Source organism: Myotis lucifugus, unplaced genomic scaffold (genome assembly GCF_000147115.1).
Source record: "Myotis lucifugus unplaced genomic scaffold, Myoluc2.0 scaffold_93, whole genome shotgun sequence".
In the NCBI taxonomy this organism is placed as follows: Eukaryota; Metazoa; Chordata; class Mammalia; order Chiroptera; family Vespertilionidae; genus Myotis; species Myotis lucifugus.
Window position 1 is genome coordinate 1,450,885 of NW_005871141.1, and position 21,395 is coordinate 1,472,279.

Sequence of the window (21,395 nt, forward strand, 5' to 3'; positions counted from 1 at the left end):
AAAAAAAAGGATCGTCCATAGTTTAAATGCATTTGTTATTTGTAAAAATCTGGGAGGTAAGGGAGAGGACTCTTCATTCACTCAATTTCTTCAGTAAAACGTTTGCTTCTTCAGTGAAAGTAGTTTACTGTTTTAAAAGTGAATTCAATAAAGAGTAAAAGATGTGTTGAAGCTTCTAAATAAAATAGCGCCCAGAGTTAAGTGCCTTTGTATTTGTAAAAACCTAAGAGAGAACTTTAAGGAAAGGAAGAGAACTTTATTTTTTCGACTTTTCTAAAATGTTTGCTTCTTAATGCAATTTTCAATTTAAAAATGTTTGGAATAATTGTTGTGTGGAATTATTCCCTAAAAAGCAAAGAAAACCAAATCATTTTCTCAACCAGGCATCCATGATATATAGTTCACACTGATGCATGGGTCAAAGTTGCGTATAGCAAAAAGAAGCAGTAGATCCCAGTTCATGACATCTCTGCCACAGGACTTATCTGTGGATCTTCAAGTTTTTGGAAAATCAGGTCTATTGTAAAACTCTGTCTTTAACAATATTAGCATATGATATCGCTGATCAGTATTTGTCCATCTGAGTTTCTAAAAGAGGAAATAAACTATTTATGTTGCCTTCAGCACTGAAGTATGAAATTCAAAAGAGGTTACCATGAATAACTAAGAATCAGAGATAGATTTTGGTCCAGCTCAAATAATTGGAATTACTTAGGAATGGGGTAAAGAAAATAATATTGATATTATTCTCCAACTCAGCATTATCTGCATTTAAAAAAAAAATGAACATCAGAGTTTTAAAGAGACCCCAGCCCCAATGCGTGTCTTACTGTTGCAGTTTTCCTCTTTGCTTTTGTTGGCCTTCCTTAGGCGGGAGCCCCATTTCTAAGCCTAGTTCTTGATGCTTTCTTCTGGGGGGCCAGCAAAGGACAGTGTACACCATCTAGTGGCTCAGCTCAGAACTGCAGCTGCCCCCGCAAGGCGCCTGGGAGCAGGATGCAGCCTGGGCCTCTGCAGCCCCAGCAATTAACAGACTCAGCTCTCCCTTCAGCACTTCTCGCGCCTGAGCAGCGCTGAAGTGGCTGCCAGGAATTCCAGAGGGAAGCCCTCACAGCACAGAGGAAGATGCCATCTAGGAAGTTAATTTAAATAGCCCACAGTTAGAACCCCACTTTATCCTGACTACATGTCTATAATTACTCAGCTTTAATGAGAACGGGTTACTTGCCCGCTCAGTACCAGAAGTAATATGACTACTGAACACTTGGTTATATCATGAAGCGAGCAACTCTGATGGAAGAGGAAGTAGGTTCCATTTGTGATCATATCGTAGTGCATCACTTCTCTACATCATCATGGACCACAGCTGTGGCTGCCAGGCTGAGAACTCTAGGAGAGCCAGGGGGCTGTCGCTGAGGGTCCCTGAATCCCCTGTCGCCAGGCACACCCTCTATAAACTGAATATAGGATGTCTTCTGTATACATCCCATTCATAACTACAATTCAGATGTCATCAGTGAAAGAAAATTACTAAATTATCGGTAGTTTATTTGTTGTATAATGTTCAACTAATAAATATTAGTATATCACTGTCATCTTGGAATCTGGAAAAATGTATATTATAAATTTATATGTAAATTACATAAAGGATAGATTTTTAAGAAATGTAAGGGTCCTGATTTCAGCAATCCTCTCTCTTCTAGGAATGTGCTGTAAGATGGTAATCTTTCATATGTTTAAAGATATTTATCTTGGTATTGTTTATCACAGCAATTAATTGGAACCAAACTTGTGTTTGACAATTAGGGATTGTTGGACAAGTTTTAGTTTATCCATAGTAAAAAAAAAAAAAATAGCATACCACTATTTAAAAAATTAATGAAGATCTATATTTATTGAAATGAAAGTAGGTTAACACATATTTCCAGGTAAAATGAGCAGGTTAGAAAAGCAGATATATCATAATCCATTTTTATGGATGTGTGTGTGTAGACACAGAAGAAGTCTAAAAACATATCTTTTATCCTGAGAGGAATAAATAATGTGTTTTATCAAGCATGCTGTAAGAGAAAGGTGTTTTGTCCCGAGCAAGCCCAAGGATAGGTAGAATTGGCACTGACTTAGGTGGGAAGGCGTTTGGAGGGGAAAGCCGGGGCCTTGTCCGGGGGCGCATGGAGCTGGAGACCCACCTGATACCCACGTGGACCTGCAAGTCCTGTGGCTGGAGGATCACCAAGGGGTGAGTGTGGGTAGAGGAGAAAAGGGACATGCTGGGTTTGCAGACGGAGGAGATGGCGAGCAACCAGCACGTTTGCAGACCAGGGGACAGCCAGCAGGTCGGAGGAGGACCCAGAGAGCATGGTCCCTGGAAGGACACGGGTGAAGGAGAGAGCCATGGACGATGTGAGTGATAGACCCTGCGAGTGCACACTGAGAGGGGACATCCTGTTTGGCAACGTGGACATGAACAACAGCTGGGTCAGTGGAAGCATGAAGCTCAAATACAATTAGAAAGGGTTTACGTGAAAACGGAAGGGGAAACTTGGAAATTTTGAGTAGAGACAACTTTTTCAAGGATTATTTACGTGAAAAGAAACAAAGAAATGGGATAGGTAGGCAGGAGAGAATATTGATCCAAGATTTTTTTTGTTTAAGGTGGCAATGTAACAGCTTGTTTCTCTGCTGATGGGAGACATCTGATAGGGAGGGGGAAATTAATGATGCAAGATGTGATGACATTGCTGGAAAAAGTATCCTTGAGTAGTTGAGAGGAAATGGGACCCAGCACACAAATGGAGGTCTTGACTTTAGAAATAAGTGTGGACAGTCATCCATCCTTGATAACAAAAGGAAACGAAAAGAAAGGCCGAGCATGGCTAGGTATGCCCATGAAGGTCATTTGGTACGTACATCCGGGGAGCCTGTAGGAGTTCTTTTCTAAGTGTTTCTATTTCCTTCGTGAAATAGAAAAGAAGGCTATAAGCTAAAAGTACATCAGAAAAGCAGATGTTAGAGAGTTGAGAAGATGTAAAATGGTCATTTAGGACAGGTCAGGAAGCTTTCTGTAAAGGTCAAGATAGCACATACTCTCTACTTTGAAGGCCACTGCGTCTCTGTCACAGCTATTCAGCGCTGCCCTTGTAACAAGAAAGCAGCCACATAGCCCAGCCAGTGTGACTCAGTGGTTGAGCATTGATATATGAACCAGGAAGTCACAGGATTCAATTCCCAGTCAGGGCACATGGCCGGGTTGTGGGCTCGATCCCCAGTGTGGGGTGTGCAGGAGGCAGCCAATCTATGATTCTCTCTCATCATTGATGTTTCTATCTCTCTCCCTCTCCCTTCCTCTCTGAAATCCATAAAAATATATTTTTAAGAAAAGAAAGCAGCCACGTAGCTGATGCATAAGCTGATGGATGCGACTGTGTGTATGTGACTATGTTTCAATGGAACTTTATTTACAAAAACAGATGGTGGGCCAGATTTAGTCCATGGGCCATAGTTTGTTAACCCTTGATCTAGAAAAATAAGATAATGAGTGGTGTAGGGAAACACAGTAGAAACTTCAGGCAACAATAACATGAATTTTATTCACACGATATAGCCACAGTCAGTTGCATTGGTGCTGACACTGGGGCTGGATACAACCAAGATTTGGTTTTGTTGTGCAAGTAGGAGGAATAGAGAAAAGAGCAAGAGAGATGAAGGTGTATGCCAGGAAACTGTTGCAAAGATGGGCATTAAAATCTAAGCTGAGTCACGAGGGGAATAAGAACATGAAGGGTATGGGTGTAAGGGAGAATGAAAGGAAGTATTAATGGATTCAGACCTTGTTACTATCCTTTGATGCTCAGATACTTTTTTGGAGGAAAGAGGACAATTCATTAGCTAATTTATTGAAGAGTAAGAGCCAAGTAGTGATTGTAATGATGTCACTTTGTTGAGTGACAATGAATAGAGTGGCCATCCTTGTGTGGTATAGATGTAATGTGACGCCCCATTTTGTCAACATGAAGGGAAGGAGAATCCATATTCAAGTGGAAATGGTGTTTGAATGATAGTCTTATTTACAATATCTAGTTTCTGACTTAGGAGGATGAAACTTACTCCTTCTCTTCTTCCCCTCTATTATATTTTAAAATTTTTTCTTGTCTACTCCCTCTCCACAAATAATACATATACACATTGTCATTTTTAGTTAATGGTCTTTCTGTTTTCCTTTTGATGCCTCCCTCTCCTCCTCCCCGCCCCCCCCCCCATTTTTTTGCCTCTTAGGCTCTATATGTGACTATGCTTTACTCTTCTGGGGTTGACACTTGATGGTGTTTATACTTTTCACATTTTCCCCATATGGATCTTTCCTCTTTTGTTGGATTATTGAGCTTTAAGATGATGGCTTTTAATTTTAGCCTAAACATGCCCATGTGATGAAAGAATGTTAGCAAGATCAAAGGACAGGATCTATGCCCTGTGCAGACCATTCATGCTCGACTCCGCTCCCTAAATCTTCAGGGCCTCTCTACTGAGAGCGATAGACTCTTTCGTATCCAGTGGCCTCCATGACCTCGTCTCTTGCTGTTTTTCCAACTTTACATCCCATTGCTCCTTAAGCCTTTCTTTACTGCCAGCCCCACAAAGCTACAAACAGTCCCCACCACCGAGCCTTTGTGCATAGAGGTGCATTGACGAGAGCTCCCTGAGCCCCTCTCCAGCGCTCCATTTCCCACCCTTCCTTCAAGGACCAACACAAATCTACCTGGAGCTATTGTTTTCTGAGACAACTAAAAAAAATTACTCTTCATTTGCCTCATCTTTCTCTGCCCTTTGGACTTCTATCACATCATAACCTTCCATCTGCTTTGCATTTTATTTTTGTGTGCATGTAAATTTTCCCTCTTGCTCTGGCTGGTGTGGCTCAGTTGGCTGAGCATTGCCCCATGCACCGAAAGGTTGCCAGTTCGGTTCCAGGTGAGGGCACATATCTGGGTTATGGCTAAGTCCCTGGAAGGGGACAGCCATGCAGGAGGCAGTGGATTAATGTTTCTCTCACATACCAATGTTTCTCTCTCCCTCTCCTTTCCTCTCTCTCTAAACAATCAATAAAAATATATTTTTAGTTTCCTCTATTGGATGTGAGCCACATAGTCAGTCACTATGCTTGTAGTTACCTCTGTTTCATACACAGCACATAGTAGATGTCTAATATATATGAGGTAAAAATGAAATGAAATAACATCCTTCTCATGCAATGTGCATTGTTAGAATGTGAGTGTACACCACTTAAGCTTCACCAATATAACTTAAAAAATTTGGGGCCTGTGTCACTTCATTCTATCCACATATCCAGATGTGATCATCTTTTGAGAATCATAAATTCCTACTCCACTAAGCAAAAACTGTGTTTTAAGTTAGTTCTATATTAAATCCATGCCTTAACAATGTTATGCTTTTATTAATTACTTAGTAGTTCAAGTGCAGAAAATTGACTTGTTTGGAGATGTTTTGTCCTTTGTAAAATTAAACAATGTAAGAATATTTGGTGGAGGAACTAGAGGGGACAGTAAAAGAATTAACTTTTATAGTTTGTCTGTAATAAGCCTGGTGTTTTATGCAAGTTATCCAATTTAATTAAATTCTCACAATAACCCTGTGAGGTGGATATTACAATCCACATCTTACTGATGAAGGAAATCGAGACTTCTAAACTCACACAGTTAACTGATATAAAACGTAGACCTGTATGACACTATGCTATCTTCCATTACAAATGGCAAATTGCATGTAAGTCTCCAATATTGAACCAAGTAGCTAAAACCACATGCTTTTTATATTACTGTTTCATTTTAACCAAATTACTTTATTTTCTCCATTTGAAATTTCAACGTATTGGGTACAAGTTACAGAAATCCAACTCAATATTACAAACTATTTTGCCATTAATTTAACAAATATTTATCAGGTGCCTACTGTGTGCAAGACATTTTTCTGGGCACTGGGAGTTCATTGGGGAGCAAGATAATCAATCATACATCTACACAGCTGATGTATTAGTACATTGCCTACATATGTAGCTAATATATTAATAGAGAAATAGTTTATAAACAATAACAACCTGTATAATGATAGGCATCATTAAGTGCTACTAAGAACACCAACGTGGGGTACAGGAGTGATGAATGACAGGGGAGGCCTTTTTAAGTGGGATTGTCAGACAAAGTCTCTCTAGCAGACACCTGAATAAAGTGATGGAACAAGTGATGAGAACGCACAAAGGAAGGACAAATGCAGATGGGAATGTGTTTGTGGAGTTGGGGAGACGGCAAGGAAGCCAGTATGGCTGGAGCACCATTGGTGAAGGGACAGTGGTGACAAAGGGGGTGGAAACGGTGGCCGGCAGCCAGGCCACATGGTCCTTGTAGGCCATTCTGCAAACTTCAGAGTTTATCCGGAGGGTGACGGGAAGTAAGGAAAGGACAGAGAAGTGGATGTCGTCATCTGACTTGGGTTTTAGAAGGATCATTCTGAGCGCTCTGTGAAGATTAAGCCAAGGGGACAAAAGTGAAAGCAAAGACGCTGACTGTTCGAAGGCTCTTGTAAAAGTCTGGGACAGAAATGGGATTTATGGGGCCACATAACCAGGAGGGCAGGACATGGCTCAGAAACAAAATGTCAAAATCCCGTCAAGATTCATTCTCTGTAGGTCTCATTGCTCCTCGCTGTGAGCTCCATCTGTGCCCAGACCTGCCTCTCGTGGCCCCCAGCGGCTCCGGGCCCGGGCTCAGAAGGGAAGGTCCCTTCTCAGCTCCAGCGGAAAACCCCTGTCAAGGGCCTGTCTGGGTCATGGCACCATCTGTAGGCCAGTCACTATCACGCCCAGCACTGGAGTATGGGCCCAGCTTTGTGGCCCAGGAATGGGGTGCTCTAATGACAGCAGAAGGAAAGTCTGCACCTTCTATTTGTTGTTGTTGTTGTTGTTGTTGTTGTTGTTGTTGTTTTAAGCAGGCAACGCCCCCTGGAAGGCCGGGGAAGGCTGCGATGGCTGGGGGGAGATTGAAGAGGGCGCCTCACTACCTGAACGAGCCAAGCCCCAGTGACTTCCTCCTTCCCTAGATCTTTGACACAAAGTTCCTACACCACTGTGTTCCGCCTTCCGAATGGTCTCACTAGTGTCTGTATTAGTTTCCCTTTGTGCATTTTCTAAGAACATAAGAAGGGCCATAGCGCCAAGTGCTAAATCGGCAAAGGAAACTGGTGTGGGGGGCAAAGCCCGCAGGAAAGCAGGTGCCGGCCAGGTGTCTTCTCCCAGTGGAGCCCCATGGACGCACCTGTTCCCTCCAGCGGGACTTGTGGCAGCGCCTGTGAATATTGTCACCAGGGTGGCTCATCAGAGACTCAGTGCCCCAGGTCTCTACCGAGGCTGGTCAGATAGACATCCTCTGCCCAACACAGGCCCAAATCCCACACTCCCATAAGGAAGCAGGGCGGTAGCGTAAAGCACATTGTCTGTCTCCTCTGGCACAGACGGCCACTCTTGGATAAGGCAGTGGGCACACTCCTGAACCTAAGTTCCCAGCCTCCAGCTGGGGGCCAGCCTGCAGCAGGCCTCTCTAAGGACGCACTCTCGGGCCTGTGTTAGCCCTTCCTGCACACCCACGTGCACCTGAGCGGGAGCGGGGCTGGCCACTGGAGGAAACCAGTCAACATGAGCAGTCTGGTCCCACCAGCCAAGAGCTGGAGGAGGGAGGCAAAGGGAGACGAGCTCTGGTTGGCTTGGCGTTGCCTTTCAGGAGCCAAGTGCCCTAAAGCTGGCTGGGGTTCGAATGGCTGTCTTTATGGCTCCATGGTGAGCCCCTTGGTGAAGGCTTCCCGCTGCGCCGTGGGGTGCCCGTCACGCAGCTCCTGTCGGGCTCAGCTTGACGGGCACTTAGTCTTCTTGGTGGAGGACCTTCCATGACATTCTAGTCACGCAAGCTTCCCGAGCACCAGCTCAGCCCCCAGGAAGGTGCTGGGTGCCCCCCTAAACCCCCCACACTGGCGCGTCTGCCCCAGCCCCCCACACTGCACCTCAGACAGCGCCTGCAGCCTCTTGCTCAGACCTCGCTGCCAAGCCCAGGAGGTGAGGGATGTCCACCCGTCTCTGCCTTGTCTCTGGGGCGCAGGGTGGAAGGAGGGTTTCCTTCTCCTTCTGTTGATTAAAAAAATACCTAGTGCTCCCCCAGTCTCCCACAAACACTCTCTTTGAAAAGGGCCCTACTCACTAATAGTGTTCCATATCATTGTTTATATAGGCTAAATGTGCACACGTGTGTGTGTGTCACGTGCACACATCCAAATATCCAATCAATCAGAACCAGTCTAAGAGCTGCTTTCAGCAAGTCCTGCCTACATGGCCTGGCAGGTACCTTCAGTCTCAGGGTCTCAGCCTAAAGTCTGAGACAGGAGAAGTGCCAAATGCTCCTGTGCGTTCATAAATATATTCATAAGTAAATATCACTTAGCATTCAACGACTGTCTGGTTTTGCCAGTAAATGATGGTGCCAAGAAAGGAGAAAAGGGAACGTCAGTATTCATCACATTGCCCTCCATGTTTCCCTCTTCCGATCTGGACATCCCCATTCTCCACGTTTTCCCAGCAACACAGCTCTCAGAACTTCCTCAAGAGGCGGTTCTAGGCGCCCCTTCCCACGAAGGCCACTGCCCTGGGCTCCTCTCCTGAGATCATGGGCTGCACTTTCATTTCCCCGGTGTGTTGAAGCTATTGACTCGGATACTCTTGATTGCCCAGCCCGACTAGTGCTTCCTGGATGAAGCACACACATAGGTACATGTGGACATACACATGCACACACCATGACATGGCTGTGGGAGGAACATGTGACCAACCTTTCTGAATCTTTGCCGTGAAATATCCTTTCCAATTAAGTAAGGGCAGTAGCAAGACAGCAGCAAAGCAACTGCTTCTAGAACCAGGAGGTGGCTGCAGATGCTGGGAGAGATTGAATTCACGTGGAGGCTGTGGCTTCTGGATTGTCTGAGGGGAGTGAGCGCCAAAGGGAATCTGAGTTGGGGAGTGGGCCAGCGACCGGAAAGGACGAGTAGAAAACAGCCCCTCCCTTTTACCTGCTCCCACGTTCCCCAGACACATTTTCTCTGGCTTCTACAAAATAGCTACTATCGCAATAATCTGATGATAAGGTGGAGAACATTTTGGAAAGGACTCTAATTTTAATAATCAATGTTTATAAAATAACCTAATTAGAATAAACAATATCACTAGGGCCTAGCCCAAGCTCTGGCACATAGTCATAGTAGGAACTCAGTATTTGTTAAATCCATGTTTCTTTTACTGACCGTGACTTTTGCTGCTGGGATGACCCGGAAAGCATTTTTTAATCTTATGATTTAGCATAAGCCTCGCTTTCTCTCTGAAGTTTCAGTGACTCCCTGTCTGGTGCTTCTGGTGCTTGTCTTCTATAGCATTGCCTGTCCTACCTCCCTGTTCACGTGTTCTCTTTCTTTCTGGGCTGTGAGCTTTGGACAAGTAATCTTTCTATGCTCAGAGCTTAGCACAATAACTAATAGTTCCTCAAATGCATATTTCTTAATGGAATGAATGAATGAAGAATGAATGAGTTGGCAGAGAGATGTTCTTCAATGTACCTTTTGCTATCTCATGGGTTAGAAAGTGAATAACTAGAGTTTATATTCCCACATCGAGTGTGTGATCTCTATCAGAATCCACTTCCTAATAGATTCTCATCATATAGACCTCACCCATTTCCTTCCTCCTTCCCTCAATAAGCTGGAACAACTGTGGGGCCGGCCTCGAAGGAAGTGGAAGCAATTTCACAATGGTTTGTGCTGTCCTTTTGCTAGTTCATCCACAGTTTTGGTAGCACTGGCTCCCCTGACCTTGGTCAAGGATTTTCTAGTCACGAGTTTAAATAATATGTGTTGCTTTACTCGTTTAATCCATTTACATAGTTGACTGTTTTTCCGATGAGCCTTTTTAGGTGCAAAACAATGACTAGTACAATCTCTCACGCCCCTCAAAGATGCGGCCAGGAAGACGCTGTGTTGGCCCTTAGGAAAGGGAATGTGGAAGCATTCATTAGCATGTTTCATCCGTGTGTCTGCAAACACAGCACTTTATAAAACGGGGAAATTTTTTGGAATAGATTGTAGCTTTCATTCCCAAAGATGGTTTTACTTTCCAAAAGCGAAAATAAAACTGTTCTTAATGTCTAAACTAACATTCCAGGAAGTATCCAAAATAAAATAGTTGACATTATAGTGACAATCGCAATTTAGGGATAGATCAGTGAAAATATCCTAATTAAAATAAAAATAAGTCAGTTTTGCTTTAATAGCGAATAGAAGGGCTATTTTAAGTCTCCTTAGCCTCACTGGTTGTTAGCTCCCCACCCCATGTAAAGGGCTCAGACTCTAACTAAGTCAACAAGGACCTGTTAAAAAATTTGGCACAATCAAGCCTCGGATAGTTTCTAATGAAATATGTCACAGTCTTTGGAGAACTTACAAATCCTCCTTTGTTTAAAGCTAACATATGCACTGCATATAGAGCAACATCTATCCTAGAAGCCAAAGAATCCTGATCTAAGGCACACCTTCCTCCCTCTCTCCCTTTTCTTCCTTCAATTCCTCCCTCCTGCATATTTCCGGTACCCATCACATGTTCTACAAATTCCAGAGAAGGGAATGCCACAGTCTCCCTTAGCTGGCTAGCATTCACTCATTTGTGCTCCTAACATTTATTGTTTCCCTAATATTTCTAATTACTGTGTTGGGTATAAAAGCTATAGCAGTACATGGGTCTGACCAGCCTGAGGTCCTGGGCACAATGCTGGGGAGAAAGCTGTAGAGATGACACGGTCTGGCCTCAGGGAGCTCACAGATCCTGTAGGGATGACACCCAAAGACACTGGCTGTTTGTTAGTTGTGTCATGACTTGGCAAGTGGACAGTAATGGCCTGCCTTCCGTGCAATGCTGGACAGAGAGCGGATGACAAAGCAGCACTCCGGTCGGGAGACTCTGCCGTAGACACAGGGTTGAACTAGGACAGAGGAACATGCTCTCTTGGCTTTTGCACAGCCTCCAAAACATAGCATGTGTGCACGTTTTTCTCAGATTTATGCATCTTGAACTCACTTCAAAGACTCTGTCTCCAGCGGGACTATGGGAACCCGGCCCGTTGTGTGCAGAGCCAGTTGGGGACCAGGGAGGACGTGTTGACAACCTTTGGGTTAATTCAGAGCCTCCACCAGCTCAGCACTGGAATCAGACCATGTGAATTTCCTACGGGATTTAATTTTCCAGATGAACTGTCCATGCTGATCAAGTCATCCCCAATGCACAACACATTTCCATTTATTAGTAGTTTGCAGAGATAGTACGATCCAAATACAGCAGGAAAAAAGGAACGGAGCCTTTTCTGTAGCTGATCAATAATCTCCGTCGGGCACTGCCTGCTGCCAGATGTTTGATCGTTTGTCTCTTTCCATCTGAGAGGCATTGGCCCCATCACTAGACCTTTGCAGGAGGGCTGGGTGGCGGGATTAAACTAACGAGGGAATTTTAAACAGTTTTGTTTCTCAATTACACTTACTGTAAAAATGAAAAAAATAGTAAAGCAAACAAACAAAACCTCTATAACCCCATGGCAAGGAATGCTCACTGAATATTATTAAAGTGAGGCATCTTTCTTTCAGGTATATATATTTTTTCAACAGCATGTAATTGCTATTTAAATTTGCTTCAATGAGTAAATATTTTCACAAATAGGAATTCTAGCAATGCCATGTTTTCAAAAGATCATTTACTGGTATTTTGCCAGTTAAGATAACTCCATAGAAAAGCATTTTAAAGACAGAAATAATATAAGTACAGGTAGCATAAATTATGATATCAAGAAGTCAAAATCCAGCAGGAAAAAATCTATAAAACACAGGTGGGTTTTAAACATATGAAAGGATGCTGAACCTGTATCATAATTAAATAAATGCAGATTTGAATGTTAACTATTCAAATCTGCATTTATTTAATTATGATAATAATTGTTATCCCAATTGTTCACCTACCATATGGGCAAAGGGACAAGGGTGAAAAGGGGTCCAGTGTGATGATATCCATGAAAATGTAAAATGTACCCATCTTTTAACCCAGAAGCTTCACGTGGTGGGGGCGAGGGGTGGGGGGGGGCGGGATTAATCCTACAGTTAAACTCCTGGGTGTGTGTGTTGTGTAACCAGAACAGCTGTCAGCACGTGTCCCCTTCTCTCCTTCCCTGGGTCCCTTCCTGACCCAGCATCCATCGTCTCTCACCCAGACACCCCTCTCTGGTCCCCCTCTTTTCCCTCTTCTACCCACAACATCTACATCAGCCAGAGTAATCTTTTTTAACATAAACCAGATGATGTCAGTCCACTGCTTCAAACCCCTCCAGTGTCTCCATCAAACTAAGAATAAAATCCACACACCTCCCTTGGTTTATAAACACCCACCTCGCCAGCCTCCACCCTCCTCCCGACTTCCCCTCCCGCGTCTTTGGCCCTCGCCTCTGCCCCAGGCATGGAGGCTTCCCCAGGCTTCTTGGGCACACCCAGCTCATTCCCGCTTCCGGGTCTCTGCATGGATTCCTTCCCCTTATTTTCTAACGCTGGCTCCTTCTCTCCCCTCAAATTCTACCTTAAGGACCATTCCCCGGTGAGGCCTTCCCTGACCACCCCAGCCAGAGTAACATCCAGGCACTCCCTCTCTAACGCAGTGTCCCGTTTTATTTCTTTGTAGATCACGTCACCACCTGGCTGTGTTCCTATGTGTCCCATATCTATTTGTTTGTGTTCTGTCCCCTGTAATATAAGCACTACGAGAATAGGAACACCATCAGCATAGTTCCTGTATATTCTCAGCAACCAGGAAACTGTTGACACATAATGAATGTTTGTAAAGTTTGTTGAATAAGTTCATACATGGCCATCAGAAGGCATGGAACACACTGCAGGATACCCATCACATGGAACACTGTGGGGCTGTTACAAGAATGTGGTGGTGGGTAATCCAACATTGTGCTGTGGCCAGGACTGCACCATTGCACCTGATCTGCCCTGGGTTTCCCCTCGATGCCGCAACCTTTTGCAGCAAGGGTTCAGGAATCTGGAGAAGGGGCTGTGACATAAACAGATATATAAATTTAGAAGGCATGGGGGAAAGCCAGGCAGAGACTTCACTCTAGTGGCGAAGCTCGATGAATCTCCAGACCCATCAGCTTTTTATTTACTGGAATATACATTTGCCCTTTAGCAAAGCAAACAGACATATCAAAGGTAAAGTTTAGCAAACAATAAAAGGATTATCAGGTTAGGGGATCGCCTTCAGCTATTCAGCCAGTGGTAAGTAATAATATGCAGATTTTCAGCCCTGCTGAATATCAAAGTCCATCAGCCTTCTGACAGACCTCTTGCATCTACATGCCAACCACTTTTTGGTCCTTGCCTCCAGCACCTTGACCTCATCTCAGACCCCCGCTGCTCCTGGTCTTCCTGCTGTTCTTGACACTCCCTGCACCAGTGCCTCAGGGCCTTTGCACTTACTGTTCCTGCTTCTCCATCCTTCATGGCTCGGTTCCCTCAATCTTCTACTCAGAAGCCACCCACTCAGAAAGGCCTTCCCTGACTACTCTCAAAACCCCTCACCCTGTCCGTCCCCCTCCTCTGACCCTGCTTTACTTTTCTTCATGGTACTTGTCCTTGGAAACAAAATTGCCTATCTAGTTGTGTACGTATTGCCTATGTGCTTCCCCTGACCGGAACATTCCTTGTTGCTGTTCCTCATGACCTCCTCAGCAGGTAGAACATGGCCTGGCATAGAGTAGCCACTGAAAACAATAGTTGATTGGTGGGGAGTAAATAAATGAATGGACTCTTGAGTGCAAAAAAGCGAGGTAGTAAACATTGTGCCCATTGAACACTGCTGCCATTTGTATGAAAGGAAATGACTCCTATGTATAATCTCTCTGGAAGGCAAACCAAGAACACAGTGCCAGTGATGGCCTCAGGGGCAGGGAGCCGAAGGGCTGCGGCTCAGGAACGGGGGGGGAAGACTTATGGGTCCTCCATACCCTTATTTTTTATAAGGTTGTATTTTTACCATGAACATTCATTATTTTTCAAAACAAGGTAGAAGTATGTCATATTCGACAGTTTTGCAAGTTTATGTACTTAAGGCCAAGAGAAAATCAAGGCCCTCATAAATGTGAGATCGAAGTGATAAATATCCCATCATCATTTATTTAGCGATTTTATGAAGTTGGCATAGCCACGATGACCTGCGGCTTGGATGTCCGTGGACATCCTGTGGTTGTGGAGGATTCCCGTAACTTCCTTAGGGAGAGGAACACCTTCCTCAGATGTGACATAGGGGAGGGAGTGGAAGTGTCGCTCTCCAGCAGAATAAGGCCTTCAAACACACAAGCAAAGCGCCTCTATGCCCAAGACACGGTGAATCTGCTCACGAGGTTGAAATAGGTGCTCCTGGCTTAAAAATCTGCCAGTAGACTCTGCCCGCCCTTACCTGGCTTGTTTGCTCCCTGTTTTCCTTGCTCCTTCAAACAAATGTATCCTACTTGAAGAAAACCCACCATTTGAATATTGGATTTCTAGAACAAAACAAAACAAAAAAAACTTTAAAGGAGTGCCCACTTGCCTTAATTAGGATTCCTTTAAATATGAAAATAATAGACATTTAACATATGATTTAACACAAAAAAATTATACAGGGATTTCAGGAACATCACTGAAGACACAGGTACTAGTAATGACTTGCTGGTTGGGCGCACACACCTATGGAGAGTCGGTAGAGTGAAATGGGTAGGAGCGCGGGTTGGGACCCAGTAGCCCTGTGTCTGGGTCCTCTCTGCCATTCGTTAGCTGAGTATGACCTTCAACAAGTGACATAACCTCTTAAAACTTCAGTATTTCTTAGAGAAATAAAATGAGTGAGTGATGCCTCCCTTGTAGTTAGCTGTATTAAATGAAAGATGTAGATAAATCAAATAGAGGTACATTTTATCCTGTATTATATTTTATCATACATTATAATATCATATATTATTTCCTTCATTTAATTTCTGCTGGCCTGAATGGGAGCAAATGCGTGGCAAGAACAAAACATGGTATTATATTTTCAGCAATATAATATAGGACCCTATATATAAATATAAGTGTGTGTGTATATATATGTACATGTAGATATAGCACCAGCATAGTGCCTGGCACATAGTAAATATTTGGTACATGGTGGTTACTATTGTGCTCTTCACAAAGACTAACTTGATGCATAACATTCCAGGCTATTTTATTGCACTGGTACCAGGAGGAGTAAAAAGCCTGTGTAACTGAGATTTTTATGGCCTTAAAGTGATGGAGAAACAATTATCAGGCATTTGCGTAAATTGTGGCCGAGATTCAACTTGTAGCAATTGCTGACATCTACTGAGTGTGTGGTGACCGGCACTCGGCAGAGTAAATACTGGGACTCAATAGCTTTCCCACGTTTACTGTATAGTATCACCTGTTCTTACTCTCTTCATTAAAAATATTCCATGCAAACGTTTGATTCCACTTCCCAGGCTAGAATAGAATTTCCCTCGGAGTGATAAAGGCAAAAATGATACAGATTGCTTCAAATTTAGGGACTAAGTGAGTGTATTCCCACAGATGTCCAAAGGTTTCTTCTTTTTCTATTTTCTGGCCTCCCTCCCCCTCCCCCTTTCCTTCCAGCACTTGTAGTTTGTTTCATAAAAGTTGAGCATTCTCACAAAGGGCCTCGGAGACACATGTGAGGAAATGCTAAGTCTGATTTGAAAGTGCCTCTCTCCTGCTCCCTCTGAGTAAAGTGACCTTTTTAAATGGAGGGAAGTGGGTTTAGATGACAGTCATGATAAATGCGGTCATGTTCACTCAATAAAATAAGGCCCAGTGCATTTGAGGATAAATCAGTGGAATGTACAGCCCCACCTGTCTGTCTCCATCATTCATTTCCACTGTCACTTTCACAGTGGCTGATGGATCACAGTTGCTGTAAAATTAGACAGCCTTTAATCTCATTTCATCCTGATTAGCTTCTCTTTACCCTTTCCCTCTGACTCACTGACTGACACGCTAAAAACGCACACGGGGCTGCCGGTGAGCACGGAGCACAAACTTCTCCTCCAGCACCTGCTCGTGAGGGCGCGGCGAGTGTCCGCCTCTAGAGAAAGCCGGAGAGGGGCAGGCGGGTCTTCTTCGTTCTTCAAAAGGTGACCAGTAAGTGCAGGACCTCCTGCCGCCTTGAACAGATGTCTGCCCTTGCTCGCTGCCCTGTTTATTTTACTTTCCTTCTGGTTCCATCAGAAATAAAGAAAGTAGGTCTTTTGCAAAACTCCAACATTGATTTCATATAGATTTTTTCTTCTAATAAATTTGGAGCCTTTTACATTCAGAAGAATTTCAAAGAGCTGTTGTGCATATTTACAGCCTCGCAATTCATGGTAATAATTCAAAAGAGACAATAATGCAGGAATGAGGATACTGACATATCCTGCCAAGAAAGACAGCATACGAGGTTTAAAAACAAGAGTAAATACTATAAGTGTCGATAAAGAGGAATGCCTTCAAGTAGCCTTTCCATTAGAACTGCAAAGACCCCCTCTCTTATTTAGAAGGTTTCAGTCGTTAGCCTAGTGCAGTGGTCGGCAAACTCATTAGTCAACAGAGCCAAATATCAACAGTACGACGATTGAAATTTCTTTTGAGAGCCAAATTTTTTAAACTTAAACTATATAGGTAGGTACATTGTTATTAACTTAATTAGGGTACTCCTAAGGCTTAGGAAGAGCCACACTCAAGGGGCCAAAGAGCCGCATGTGGCTCGCGAGCCACAGTTTGCCGACCACTGGCCCTAGTGCAATCGTTTCATTTGTTTGCATAACCGTAGGGGTAATCACATGAAAAACAGGCTTAAGGATAAACCATCTATTATTTCCTTCACTTAATGTCTGCCTGCCTGAATGGAACAAGTGAATGGCAAGAACAAAATAGAAGTACAGTTGTATTTTCAGAGACAGTGCCGTATTATAAAGCTGGACTTCCAGTTAAAAGGAAGAGATTACCATTTGTATTACTCATAAGATGCGGACATTGAACGGGCCAAAAATGTTAAGTAGATGTTGGAAGAGTGGCTGCCATCACATGTTGGTTGTAGCCGGTGGCCTCTGTTTTTCCACTCATTTCTCACGGGAGCAGATGGCCATCAAGGCTAGGCGTCTGCGCTGACCAGCTGACATGATGATGAACTGAGTAGCATCAGGCTGTTCATGAGACACGTAACGTATGGGTAGCATAGTTTGTTGTTGGTGTTTTGGAACCATCCTCATAATCCAAACAATGATGAGTTCATTTGAAAAAGAAAAAAGCAAGGATGTTCAAAACCTATCCAATCTTAGTTGTTCAATGAACCCAACACACACTCTGCTCCAAATGGATTCTAAGAGGCGACGCTGCAGAATCTGTCTGGCTGAAAGCATTTTCCAAAGAGATAACTGAGGGTTGAGGAGGGGGGGAGGACGTTCCCAAGATGACGCCCTGTGTCCATCGACCTAATTAATGGACCTCACAAACCAACGGCACACCCAATTTCTCCTACATTATCCCCGAAATCAGGGCTTTACATAGCAATGCCTTCTCCCTTGTGGCTGTCAGTTCAAAGAACAATGAATAGTCACAGTAAAAATAAAAACATGATAAAATAATCGAAACTCCTACAATCCTTGAGTAAAATGCTTCAAGGATCTGGTTGGCTCTTTCAGAAGCTGCATTATGGGTTTCAAAGCTTTGCCTGTTTCCTATTCTTTTTACTTGCCTACCTTAGCCTGCCTAAGCACCTTCTGAAAAAATATATAATATATTTTTATTATTCTGAAAAATATAATAATAATAACAATAATAATAACAAAATAAGATGAGAGAGGTGTGTCCTCCAAAACACGCCGGGTGTAGGACAGGCGAGCGCTCTCTCTTTCCCTCTCTCTCCCCATTGGAGGGAGAGCTGGAGGCAGACCTGGCCTTGAGTCATATTGATTTCCCAGCGCACTGGTTCCTTAAGTGCTCTGCTGATCCGTGTCAGGCAATACGTTCCCTGCCTGAGCGTGCACATCACCTCCATCTCTCCTCACCTAGATTTAAGGTGCCCATGTGATGAGCCGAACAAGGACATCATTTACTCCGGGTGTCGCCGGGCCCCGCCAGCGCATGTGTTATAACTGATGCTGCGGACGGTCACATTTACAAAGGAGATGACACCGGCCGAGGTCAACACCGCGCTGTGATTGGGGGGGGGGGGGGGAGGAGGACAGGGGTGTCCTGTTCTGGTTGCGTGTGTCTCCCAAATGAAAATGTAAATGAGAACCAACCCCGAGAAACCTGGCTTTCACGGGCTTCTGACTACCACCCCCTCCTCGCAGCCCGCACCCTGGGGCAGGGAGACGGGCGAGGTGAGCGGGATGAATATTCGTGATGTTCCTGACGGTTTTTATCTTTGTTCCAGAAGAGCTCCTAAGCAGAGAGATAGGCGATGTGTGATTGTGCTGCTAATGACATTGTACAGGAAATTGAGCGTATGCATTTGGAGGAGGCATTAAATCAGCAGGACCTTAATTTAAAAACTGAACACTGTATGGAAAGCCGGCCTGCTCGGCGCTGGGGGATAGACAGCCACCCAGCACCCCGAGTGTGTTTACGGGGGCATCTCAGCAAACCGAGGGGGGGCAGGGCCTCTGAATGGCCCCACGGGTGTGCAGGGTTAGCTCCTCCAGGAGGGCGCTTGGGAGTCTCAGTCACTGCTTCAGAGCGAGAGCCCCACCAGCAGGCAGGGAGGGCTGGAGAACTGAAAGCAGCGTGACAGGTTGTTCTTGGCTAATATGTGGAATAACATGATGTAAAACTCATCCGAAGGGGCCGGGCTTGCCGTCGCTGGGCACAGCCCCTGAGCCAATGTGGGGGGGGGGGAGGGGGGCGCCCTGCTCTGCTGTTGGCTCTCTCCTTCCGACGGACTTCATCTCACGTTCTCTACACTTTGGTGAAAGCAAATACCTAGTGAGCCACAGGCAGGGGCTCAGATGGAAAAGGTCACACAGCTGTGTTTTCTTCTTCATTCCAGTCATGCCCTACAACAGCGCCCACCACTGCGTCGTGGAGGTAGAGAACTTCCTGTTCGTGCTGGGCGGAGAGGACCAGTGGAACCCTAATGGTAACTATATATTTTTTAATATATTTTCTATTGATTTCAGAGAGGAAGGGTGAGGGAGAGAGAGAAACATCAATGACGACAGAGAATCATTGGTTGGCTGCCTCCTGCACACCCCACACTGGGGATGGAGCCTACAACCCGGGCCTGTGCCCTGACCGGGAATTGAACCATAACTTCCTGGTTCCTAGGTCGATGCTCAACCACTGAGCCGCACCGGCGGGGCCTGATGGTAACTATTGAACAAGGCAATAGCGGCTGGCCCACGAGGACGTGTGCCAGGAAAGGCCCTGGTAACTGTCCAGCATCATGACTGCGGGCGATGTGTGTCTGTGCCGCGGGACCCGGAGGGGTCAGGGAGGTGGGCTGTGAGCGGAAGGAAGGCCAGTCCTGAGCTGGCAGAGGAGGCCAGCAGCGCACTCACTCACTCACTCGCTCGCCGGCTGCCTGGGGGCTCAGCTCTGAGCCGGCGCCCGGCCCTCTCCTCACCGGCCCTCGAGGGATGGAGGCCACGGCCACGCACGGCCTCCCAGAGGCAGGTGGCCAGCTGCAGCTGCGAGGATCCCCCACCTTCTCCACCACGGGTCTCCCGTCTCACAGCATCATGATGCCGCTTCAGTAACGAAGCGTGATCGGCAGCCGCGCTGCACGAAACCTGCGCGGAGGTTCTTGTGCGGCTTCTATTCCTGGAGACCCGTGGCAGGTGGCCCGCCCTTCCGGGCTTCTTCCGCTGCTCACCACCACCCCGCCTGCTGGTGTGGGTGCTTCGGGCATTCACCGCAGAGAAATGAAGCCCTTGGATATTTCCCGAGCCCAGCCCGAGGGGAGCGCGGGGCCTGGCAGGACACGCAGCCTTACCAAGGTCTGGGGGAAGCTCGCACTCGGGGAGGAGCTGCGGCTGCACCTGCTGTGTAACCGGGGTGCTCATGGCTGAGAAGCCATCAAACAGCTGCAGGTACACGTTTTCACTTTAAAGCCCCGAACATCCCGATGAGATTACATAGGCCGCGTGTATTTTAGCGCGAATGCTCTCTTTCAGCATCTGCACAGGCAAGTTATAGAGAATCGGCACATCTGTTCATTCTAGAATATCTTAAAGGAACACCACCCGGCCACCCTCCGGGACCGTTTCTCTGAAGCGAGGGCGCATTCTTCAGCGAGACCTGCAGCCCTGTTGGTGCACGGCTTTCCTTGCTGGAAAGGGGACAGTTCCTGGCCTTGCGAGAATAGGAGCGAAAATGATAGGTCCTCGCTCTCCTCCAGCTTTTCTTTGAAATGACGGCTTTGATGGTACCAAAGGCCCCGGCATACCCGCAACCCCCGCCCCCCCAACAAACACCCCAATGGCTGCTTAACCCGTCCTTCCTCGGCGGTGATTTCCGCTGACCGGAGCACCTGTAAGGGAACGTGCAGTCTTGTCATCAAGCTTATCTGAGCAAAGGATCTGCAGAACCTTCTCTTTAAAGGCCAGGCGAAAGCTAGGCCCTGACCAAAGGCCCGGCCGCAGGGCCCTGCTTCCGATGGCAGCCCTCTCCGCCCACCTGTTCCCCGGTGAATGGCCGCTGTCACAGTACCAGCCTCGGCCACAGCTCAGTGTTCACAGAGCCCTGTGACCGGCCATTCCCCTGAGACCGGCCCTCATCAACCGCACGGAAAACCTGCCCCCGGTTTATCTCCCCCTGATGACCCGCAGCAGCTCTCTGCTCCGCTTCTATCAAACGCACAGCTCAGAGGGCCCGGTGGGGGATGAGGATGGACATACTCCTTCCTCTACTTCAGAGAAGCCAGGTTTTATCTTCAACTAATGCAGACTCCCACGAAACTGGGCCCGTGGACCTCACTGGTGTGCCTCCCCCGACCCTGAGAAGAACAGCAATTTGCTTGAAAGCCCTCATTGAAGATGCTGTGAGCAAAGACTCCAGAAAGCATAGCATTGCTTTCCTGTGGGGACGCCTGTCACCACCCAGCCAGCTCCGTGTGAGCCCCACGTGACACGTTCTTGTCAGACCAAAGTCTTGAGTCACTTTTGAAAATTATAGCTAATGCTATTCATGTGGTTTAATGGGCATCTTCTCTCTCACTTTAGCTACTCAGA

General features: G+C 45.8%; 1 protein-coding gene across 1 annotated transcript in view; it reads left to right on the top strand.

The window, feature by feature from the left end:
• KLHL14 (kelch like family member 14) overlaps positions 1-21,395 on the top strand; it is a 92,776-nt gene that overhangs the window by 53,094 nt on the left and 18,287 nt on the right. Inside the window, 1 exon segment of the mRNA XM_006091663.3 lies at positions 19,214-19,303. Coding sequence (XP_006091725.1) covers positions 19,214-19,303 — 90 coding nt within the window.